At 38.1% G+C, this 9,718-nt stretch overlaps 3 protein-coding genes across 18 annotated transcripts in view; 2 read left to right on the plus strand and 1 right to left on the minus strand.

The window, feature by feature from the left end:
• LOC105269375 (uncharacterized) overlaps nt 1–3,095 on the plus strand; it is an 82,026-nt gene extending 78,931 nt beyond the window's left edge. For 13 of the 15 annotated variants that reach the window (XM_011309538.1, XM_011309545.1, XM_011309542.1 and 10 more), the window contains one exon: nt 455–3,095. In XM_011309538.1, coding sequence (XP_011307840.1) covers nt 455–1,558 — 1,104 coding nt within the window. In that variant the 3' untranslated portion in view covers nt 1,559–3,095. The remainder of the gene's footprint in view (nt 1–454) is intronic. The other 2 variants (XM_011309551.1, XM_011309553.1) reach the window with 2 other exon arrangements.
• A 412-nt stretch (nt 3,096–3,507) lies between these two features.
• On the minus strand, nt 3,508–9,138 carry mRpS22 (mitochondrial ribosomal protein S22). 2 transcript variants are annotated; one of them, XM_011309535.1, is made up of 5 exons: nt 8,834–9,138; nt 8,388–8,622; nt 5,761–5,980; nt 5,020–5,486; nt 3,508–4,853 (listed from the first exon to the last, which is right to left on the minus strand). In XM_011309535.1, the coding sequence occupies exons 3-5, from the start codon at nt 5,867–5,869 to the stop codon at nt 4,398–4,400; spliced, it is 1,032 nt and encodes a 343-aa protein (XP_011307837.1). In that variant the 5' UTR covers nt 5,870–5,980; nt 8,388–8,622; nt 8,834–9,138; the 3' UTR covers nt 3,508–4,397. The 2 variants fall into 2 exon arrangements, with proteins under 2 accessions (XP_011307837.1, XP_011307836.1); XM_011309534.1 differs by having other exon boundaries at nt 8,388–8,631.
• LOC105269372 (methionyl-tRNA formyltransferase, mitochondrial) lies at nt 5,974–7,840 on the plus strand. Its single transcript, XM_011309533.1, has 6 exons — nt 5,974–6,288; nt 6,339–6,536; nt 6,836–6,958; nt 7,048–7,226; nt 7,294–7,488; nt 7,590–7,840. Exons 1-6 carry the CDS (start codon nt 6,101–6,103, stop codon nt 7,811–7,813), a joined length of 1,107 nt encoding a protein of 368 aa, XP_011307835.1. The 5' UTR covers nt 5,974–6,100; the 3' UTR covers nt 7,814–7,840.
• Nucleotides 9,139–9,718: the final 580 nt, after the last annotated feature.

Raw genomic sequence — 9,718 nt, forward strand, 5'->3', positions numbered from 1 at the left:
TTTAAAAATATAAAAAGAACTATTATTCTTAATTAATAAATTGCTCAAAGAATATAATACCATTCAATTGATAAATAATCAATTTTTTGCTCAGATTTCTATAATGCCCCCATAAAAAAAAACCAAAAATAATTACAGAATTTACACTCTACAAATAATTAATTCGAATGATGGATTCCTAACGTAAATATAAAAATCGACAACCTGTCAGTTTCTCATTTCGCTCCTGAATTTGCCCTCTGGCTGTGAATCTTGAGCGTTCCGCCTTCCAACCCCCGAGGACCCGGAAAATCTCTAGAGTCGAATGCCCGAAGGCCGGAAGATGCGCCCGAGAAAAGAAAAAAAAAATACTAAAACCACTGAAACCACCTGCACATAACGAATGAACCAAAAACCATAGGCAACGATAGACAGTAAATACTCCCCGAGTACTGACTGAAACCTTAATTGACAGACAACTGCCCCTGTGCCAGCGGAACGCACTGTCCTGGGGTCAGCGGGCGTCATCGGGGGAGGGTCCCACCCTGGTGAATCATCCACCCCCCATCAGCAGCGTCCGGAGAACGCACTCGACGCTCTGCTAGATGAACTTCAAACCTTCTCTCGTCCATCATCCCAACTGTCCCAAGTGTCATCAACAAGCCACCCAACAAATCACATCCCAAATCTCATTGAAATCGGTAGATCCTCATCGCAAATAGTGCAATCGAGTGTGCGCCCACCAAATATCTCCGAGATCGGTCGCAAGGGTAGTATAGATTCATCAGGAAGTATCGGTATAATACCAACGAGTACAACCCTACGTCGATTGCACTCATACCCCTCGAGCTCCGATACAGACACATCACCACCGATAGCAAGACTCCAGGTGTCAGATGGTACAGCAGCACCACAAAAGCCACCAGTTCCCGAGCGAAACGCCGAGCTTTTGCAATTGGCAACAGCCAGAAGAGTTCCACCTCCACCCCCACCAAGAACAAGCTCCAGATCACCCCTGGCGAGTCCCACGAGTCCACAATTGCCACCGAGAAATCCAACGGGAACCCTGAGAAGAGGTCGACCCAATGCCAAGGAGACGGGAAAGCCACCGATGGCACTACCACCAGGAGCTCCACCATCTGCAGATGAAACTGGACAGAATCAGCCCCAGAACAATATCCTCTCGACATCCAACTCCAGCTCCTGCGAGAGCATCAACTCTCAGGAAGGGGTGCAGAATAAAAAGGGCAGGCAGGAGCAGCTGGAGCAGCGACACCAGGAACTCCTCCGAAAGCAGAAGGCTCTACAGGAGCAGTACGCAAGACTTCAGCAGCTTCAGAGAAATACATCGGGATTAACGACTGTTCCACCAACTCCACCCGATCTACTCAAGAAAACCGGCTCCGAGAGCAATTTACTCGCTAAAATGGGCCTGAGCATGAGCGCTGCCAATTCTGGATCTCTCACGAGTCTCACAACACCGAAGAACGATCAGACTGTCAATGATAATCAGGTACAGGCACCAGCTGTTGGCAATCAAACTACAACAAGTAAGATTTACGAAACTGATATTCTGTGACCGATAATCGACAGGCTCACTGGATACTTCATTTTTCTCTTTGAAATCAATTTTTCTTCATGAGAAATAATCATGTCAAGTCCCTCGATTCGTTATCTATTTTCCTGTTACTAATCACGCGATTATTATTACAATTGAGTGAAGAATTTTTACTCAATTCTATTATGAAATTATTGTGGAGGATTATAATGGGTTACAATGTTGCGAGATTATTTGTTGCGTATATTTAATATTATTATTGATAATCTGTTTTTGGGAATTGGAAATTTGTTTATGGGAGATTTGTCATGCGCTTGTCGAAATTTAAATGTTGAAATTTTATTTGCTTGCGTATGACAGGGAAGAGGAATTTTTCATGGGGTGTTTAATGGATGTTGTAGCTTTAGCTACTCGGATGAGGGTAGATATGAGCTTGGAAGGAATATTAATGAGCTCGACGAGTGCCAGGGTGTAAATACTCGAAACCTTCATTGAAAGAATAATCACGTTATACCATAGAAATAAATAGGGGTGCGTATTTATAGATTGCAGATTAAACCCAGGAGGATTATTCATTTAGACGAGAAGAAATAAAATTCATCCATCAATTATCTCTACCGTTGAATAACGAATTTAATCAGATAAGAAATATTTAATGCTCGGTTTTGGCTGTTAAATTGTTTAGATATATGTCATCGCGGGATGCGCACCGGTTGATAATTCCTGGGGATTCCCCGTGTACGTGAAAAAAACAAAAATCACTAATAAAAAATTCTCACATGGATTATATGTGTAATGCGTAATTGCAATTACGATTTTTCAGTCGTTAACGCATTAAAAGCATTAATCTGATATTAATCGTAATTAGTAGTTGTAATATGATGCAGATTGGAAAATTTAAATGATCAGTGTGAATGGGAATTAGTCGGGAGGACGTACCGTATAAATTAATCATTCATATTCAAAACCCATAGAGCGATAATAACAGATTAAATAAATGTGTGAGCTATACGAATTATTGAGAGTGGTGAGGTGTGAAGAGGAGATTCAATGAATTGTAACGACTTATATGAGTGTTTCGTGGGGCTTATCATGCTCAAGTCTCCGTGGCTGAAGTAATCAAGAGAAAAACAAAGCATTAATTAAATGAAGTAATTAGTTGACATAACTGCATTAACATTTAACTTCCCTCCATTCACTTCCAGAATTGAATAAAAATAGAAATTTGATGTTGTTTGTGAATGGAGAGAGGATGATTATCATTCTAATCATTTACATCACGAGAATCTCATGTCGACATGAATGTTATGAGTATCCACAACTATCCACATATATATATATAGAAATACATAATATAATATGCACGTATAATAAAAATGGAAGTCAGAGAGTAAAATCACTATTGCAGGATGCCATAATGAATTAGGAAGTTTTTTCAACAGATATAAATTCGAGGAGTAGATGACACTTCACTCAATAGAATAATCCCATCAGACAGAGAGAGAGAGAGAGAGCGAGAGAGAGAGAGAGAGAGAGAGAGAGAAAGAGAGAAATTTAACGAAAATCAGATTACTGTGCCAATTTTAGGGTAAATATTGAATTTCCCCGTTTTGCTAGGTATTTTATTTCCAGGTGATTTAATTTTATTTGCCGTGGGAACAATTAAGCAATAATACAATCAATCGTTAATTTATCACCTATCACTTGCATATCTCTCGAACTCATCGATTTTGTATAAATGTTTAATCATTTAACAAATAAAAAAATAAACAAATGGCGATCATTCTAAATGTGGGTCTGATGAATTCTTCAGTAGAATCGAAGAAATTGCTCAAGATAATGTTGAATAAATGAAGTGAATTCAGCCTTCATCTACAGTATTACTTGATAATACTTATCATAGTGACTTTGAGAAATTAGCCCCCTTATCCACCTCCCATCACCTCAGATCTCTTCGATTTTTTCAGGTATCAGTAGTATCTATGCCATGACAATTAAGTGTAGATATTCAGATAAAAAGACTAAGGGCACGTATAATTCCATGGAGTGAAATAATATCGTTTACATCAAGTTATTGATGAATCTCTTGACTAATTAGACTTTCATAAATCATTTTTTACACTCTGATCAATAGGGTAGTGATAAATACTTGACATTGAATTGTTGCCGCACAATTTCGTTGAAATTTCGTTGAGAGGCCTAATAATTTTATTAGTTTTCTCATTCCTTCCGTTGCAATGCACAAATTATAATCGCTAGAGGAGGAGAATAAAGATAAATCATAAATACTCTTTGATTCAACGCAGAAGTCATTACCGTTAACGAAGTATTCCAAACCTAATCAATAAAATATGTAGTACATGAAAAAATTTGTACAAATGCATCTCGCATGATTCATTGGCACCTGTTAGGTAATTTTTTTCATTGTCAATATTGTGCGGTTATTGTCCCGATGGATAATCAAATTAATGAAACGATTATGGATACTTGTATCGTGCTCACGTTAGATTAACAACTGAAATGAAGATTTTTCATGATTGGAGGGAACAGTTGATGGAAAATTGGGACATTAGTGTAATAATCTATTCTGAACGGTAATGTATGCCAAATTGAATTGAATTGTTACATTTGTAAATGTTTGTAAGTAATATATAGTTATAATAAAATAATCGACTATTAATTTATGAAGTGGAAATTTATGAATGAGAGAGATACCTTTGAACAACGAATAAAGCACAAAATATCATATGATTTGAGGGTAGAATTATTTATTTTTTCGCGGAGAAAGAACAGACCTGTTTTTTTAATCAGTTTATTAATTAATAATATATTTTTGTGGGTTATAATCAAAATTATTGAGTCAATCAAACCCATGGGCTTTCTTCACTCCCGATTCAACAGTTTTTCGCGTCTTTATGAGTTCATTGTAGGCGTTCAATGCAGATGTTAATTTACCTCTGCTCGCTGCATCGGTTTCGATGTATTTTTGAATAACATCGGTATGATTTCCTGTGGAGTCAAGTCCTGATTTTGATGATCGGTGGATTCTGTAGAAGAGATCGATGAGGAGAGCTGCATCTTCGATGAATTCTCGTGTAATATTCTCGTAGAGGAGATTGTCAATATTTTTTGTGAGAGCTAAATGAAATATTAAAGGTCCGTAATGCCGGGTGGATCGTAGTCTGTCGTATTCTTTCTCAGAATCCACCGCGTTGTAAACAATTCTCACGATCCGCTGATATTCGGGATCGTCTGGCTCAAACTGAGTGCATGCACGATCCAAGATAAATTCGTAGTCCTTACGGTTGAGTATCTCCTTTGAAATTGAGAAAAAACAGAACAAATATCTCATTTATGCACTAATTACAATTTTTTTCCTTAATTTTCAATAGTAATAATATTAATGCTTTAAAATTATCGCATATTCATGCAAAAATTGAGACATAATAAAATTAACAATGGAGTTGATGGAAATAAAATACCTGAAGATGCTCATCCTGGAACATTTTCGGTGTGAACATCTCCCTTCCCTCAATTGGAAAATAAATATGATTCATTCTGAATCTCTCGTCCCAATCGGCTTTTCTCAACTTGCCATCGGGATCTCTAACAACGATCAAACGATTGGCGTCAGTCACACCATAAGTAATATCAGTGAAAACGTATTTACTCTCGTCGAAGCCTTGGAGGGCTGGATCCTTGGAGAGGACCTCAGTAATGGGTTCTCGCTCTTTAACAACTGGTGGCATTTGGAGCCTTCCCTCGAGCTTCTTCTGGGCTTTTCGCAGGGCCGCCTGTAGTTCCTCATCTGTCATGAATTTGTACCTTGGGTCTTTCATTTTATGGCCATCCTTTCGACTTCGGAAGACCTTCTTTGGGTCTGGACGTGTCAGGGTCTTCAGGATTTTCTGGATTTGTTCGTTGAAGAACAACGGAGCTGGATCTTCCTCTGGAGTTATGATTGATTAACAAAAAAAAATACATGTAATCCAGACAGAAATAAAGTTTTCTCAGAAATTCATGGAGTGGAGAAAAATATTTCTTTTAAAAATCCACGTGGGATGATCAAACAGTTTTTAATATAATACTATTTTATAAATTGAATAGGGTTTCAGTAGTGAATAAATAAAGCCAGTAACCTTAAATACAGATAAAATTAATACCATAACCTATAAGTTTCGGACAGTTTCACTGCTTAGGATTCGTACGAATTAATAGTGTACCTGGATTTGTAACAGTAGAATTCGGCCTCCGGCATTTTCCAAAGCCCATGAATCTCAGCTTTGGCAGAATCATTGCAGAATTTCTGACAAACATTCTTGCAAGTTCCATTTCAATTTCTCATCACCGACACCCAAGGAAATCACACAGTATATTTTTCCCAACCTCCGGAGCCCTCTGACACCTCTCCCAAAAATTACAGTATATCCATAACAATTACCTCTGAAAAAATTCACAGAACCGTGAGGATAAGAAAAATAAATAAATAAATAAATAAAACAATAGGAGAAGGTTATGTTCTTCAACAACAATTAAATTATAAAATTCCAAAACGGAAAAAATATGGTTCGGGCTCAACTGGTGATAACCCCCTGGAAATACCTGTCGTTTTCTCCGAAGCCCTTGAAGACCAATTTTTTTCATTCCACTTCCTCTCAACAATCAGAGACTTCAAAATGTGGATGGAAAGTCCTGTTCTTTGGAACCGATGAATTCGCCCTGGAGAGCCTTAAACGACTGCACCAAGAATAGTGAGTAATTGCAGACTCTTTTACTGATAAATCAATAATAACATAACCAGCAGGTCAAAGAGGCATGTCAATCACCTGGAGGCTGTGACAGCTTACGAGGGAGATGAAAATGCCGTGACTAAATATGCACAAGACCACGGAATCAAAATTCACCACTGGCCTATGGAGGCTTGTCTGGACTTTGATATTGGACTGGTGGTCTCCTTCGGGCGCTTGATACCCTCCAGAATCATTAAATCATTTCCACTGCAAGTATTGATTAACCAAATTCTCTTTAATTCCACTTTTTCCCATTTATTTCTCTGTTATTTCCTCCTCTTTGGAAAATTTGTGACCGAATTTTTAATATTACTCCCGAATTGTCATTTCATCATTGTTTTTCTCTCTATGGCTAGAAAATTTGATGATAAACGCAAGGATTTTGAGAATTCCAATCTTCTATGGGATTTTTGTCAGACATTTTTTAGTATTTTTTTTTTAATTGTATTTAGATATTTTGATGAATTTTTCAAGATGGATTGACTTTTTTTTGCTTTTTGGATCGCAGAGGAATGATAAATGTTCACGCGAGTTTATTACCGAGATGGAGGGGAGCAGCGCCGATAATTCATGCCCTTATGAATGGGGATAGAACGACTGGAGTGACAATCATGAAGATTGCACCGAAAAAGTACGAAAAATCTTCGTTTTCCCGTCATACTACGCCCTAATCGTAAAAAATCGTTCTTCTGAGTGGAAACAATAATTTTTTATTCCTAGATTCGACGTAGGAGAAATAATCAATCAAAAAGAAATTCAAATAGACGATCACGAGACCCAAATACAGCTGCACAAAAGACTAGCGAGTATGGGTGGAGATTTACTGATGGAAACGTTAGGAAAATTGCCAGATATAATTAATTCGGGGATAGCCCAGTCGCCCGAGAATGTAACATATGGTACGGTCAACTCGATTTATAATTCAAAACGAGAGTGAACGAAAAATTATAATTATTGAAATTCCAGCTCCAAAAATACAGAAAAATATCTCTATCGTGAAGTGGAAAGAAATGACAGCGAGAGATGTTTATAATCTCCAAAGGGCCCTCACTGGAATATTTCCACTGAAAACAACATTTCAAGGGAAGTCTGTCAAGATCTTTGGAGTGAAATTAGTCAAAAAAATCCCGAGAGACTGCTATGAACGTGAATCGAATCCTGGTTGGTAATTTATTGATTTCTTAATTGATTTATTGATTTCTATTGTTTGAGAAATTATTCAAGGTTCTAAAGTATTGTTTAAACATTTATTGGTTTAACAGGAAAAATCTACTACGACAAAAATGAAGGCTCGCTGCTCGTGCAATGTAAGAACGACAGTTGGGTGACGGTCGACGAAATTGCGTTGGCTGGAAAGCCAAAAATGTCAGCGACGGACTTCAACAATGGATTTTTCAAGAATCGGTGGGACAGAGTGTTATTTTTTGGAGTAGAACAACAACCCAACAATGAAAACAAGATAAACAAAAGAGTATTGAAGTTATGAGATAATAAACGAACTGATTAAATTTGATTGTCTGGTTTTCCCAGAATGCCCACACGAGGAAGAAAATTCATTCATTCAATATTAAGAAAGAATATACAATTACCGATAGTTTTTTTTTCATAAATCACAGTGATTCCCCTTAGAAGGACATGAAATCGATTCGAAAGGGAAAAACAATTTCGAAATCGAAGAGGTATTCACTGAAATTTGAAAATTCGAAATTTTCAAAAAAGTATCAGGAGAGCATGAGAATCAAGGAGGTATTCACTGAAATTTGAAAATTCAACATTTTTGAAAAAGTATCAGGCGAGCATGAAAATCCAGGAGGTATTCACTGAAATGGAAAAATTCGAAATTTTCAAAAAAGTATTAGAGGAGCATGAAAATCGAGGAGGTATTCACTGAAATTTGCAAATTCGAAATTTTTGAAAAAGTATCAGGCGAGCATGAGAATCGAGGAGGTATTCACTCAAATTTGAAAATTAAAAATTTTTGAAAAAGTATCAGGAGAGCATGAAAATTTACTGAAATTTGAAAATTCGAAATTTTGTACTAAAAAACAAAAACCAATTACGTAATTCAGAAAATAACATCCACCCCGTCGATTGATCCCTCTGACAGCGAGACTGCTACCGAGGTAGTTACCGAGTCGGCTGACAGGTAGACACGCCAGTGTAAGGTAGGATACAAGCAGGTATTGTCAAGCCAAAAACAGGAGACAAGTTCTTTCAGGCGGCACGAGACAGCGCGGCGGTCACTATCACCTTCCCCTCAACTCCATGTCATCCCCACTCTGCAGCTGTTCGGCACTGGTGGGACTATTTAAAAAATGATAATTTAAAATAGCAGGAAAAAATGGAAAATATGGCCTTGGTGTATGGGATGTATGGTATCTACATGACCTCAAAGTTTCAAAAATAGAATAAACTATAGAAGCATTACCCAGTCTCCAAAAATCAGGCAATAACAATAAATAAATTGATTCCTCTTATTTTTTATTAAAAAATAACAGCAACTTACAGCTGATGCAGCAGTTTTCGCAAACGAACCGGCACTCGAGCTGACGGGATTAGAAAACAGAACGTAATTCAATGTTTCTGATACTCCCATTCCCGTTTCAGAGATCCAATCGAAGTGTTTTTGATGGTCAAGACCAAAATCCACACGCTAAATTCTCTTCAATCAATTATTTTTCACTGACTATTGGATTTTACGTGATTGCACTGTTTTTTTTAAGAGAGAATTATTTATTAGGTTAAGAATTTTCGCAATTATCGTATCTCGTCAAATTGAGACTGCCCGCGATGTTCCGTGCGCATGGACGGTGTGCGTGCGTATGCACGGAGTATCGCCTGGCGACCCCCACTCGAGCGGTCCTCTGTGCGCATGCGGGGTGTCCTGTGCGCACGCGCGGAGTCTCGCCGGGGGACCCCCCACTCGAGCGCCGCCTCCAAAGCCCTGCCATTTTCAGTGGGGAGTCAGTCGTTCCGCGACCGCGCGTGGAACGGGTGGTCGCGTGTCGCGTACTTAAAATTCGTTAACATCGGGGTCCTAGTGAGCGCAAAAAACCGGCGCCGCCTGTGAACATTGAAAATACAAAGTGCGGGACTCAGTGCAAGTGATTTTGTGAATTGTTTAGTGTGTGTTTAGATACGGACTAAAGTGACAGTGCGAATTAGATTCGAAGGATTACTTTTCTCATTCATTTTATTTTGAATGATTAAAAATCTTATTTGATCTTTGTGGATTTTGAGTTGATAAAACATTCTTGGTTGTGTGGTGAGTGATTAGTGAATTTTTGAACTGTCTCGAGTGCTGGTGCTTCCAAGCCGTGAGCTTCAACCTGAGATCATCAGGATTGGAGGGAATCTTGCAACCGACTGCAAGGTGAGTTTCGTATGCATT

Source organism: Fopius arisanus, unplaced genomic scaffold (genome assembly GCF_000806365.1).
Source record: "Fopius arisanus strain USDA-PBARC FA_bdor unplaced genomic scaffold, ASM80636v1 scaffold00068, whole genome shotgun sequence".
In the NCBI taxonomy this organism is placed as follows: domain Eukaryota; kingdom Metazoa; phylum Arthropoda; class Insecta; order Hymenoptera; family Braconidae; genus Fopius; species Fopius arisanus.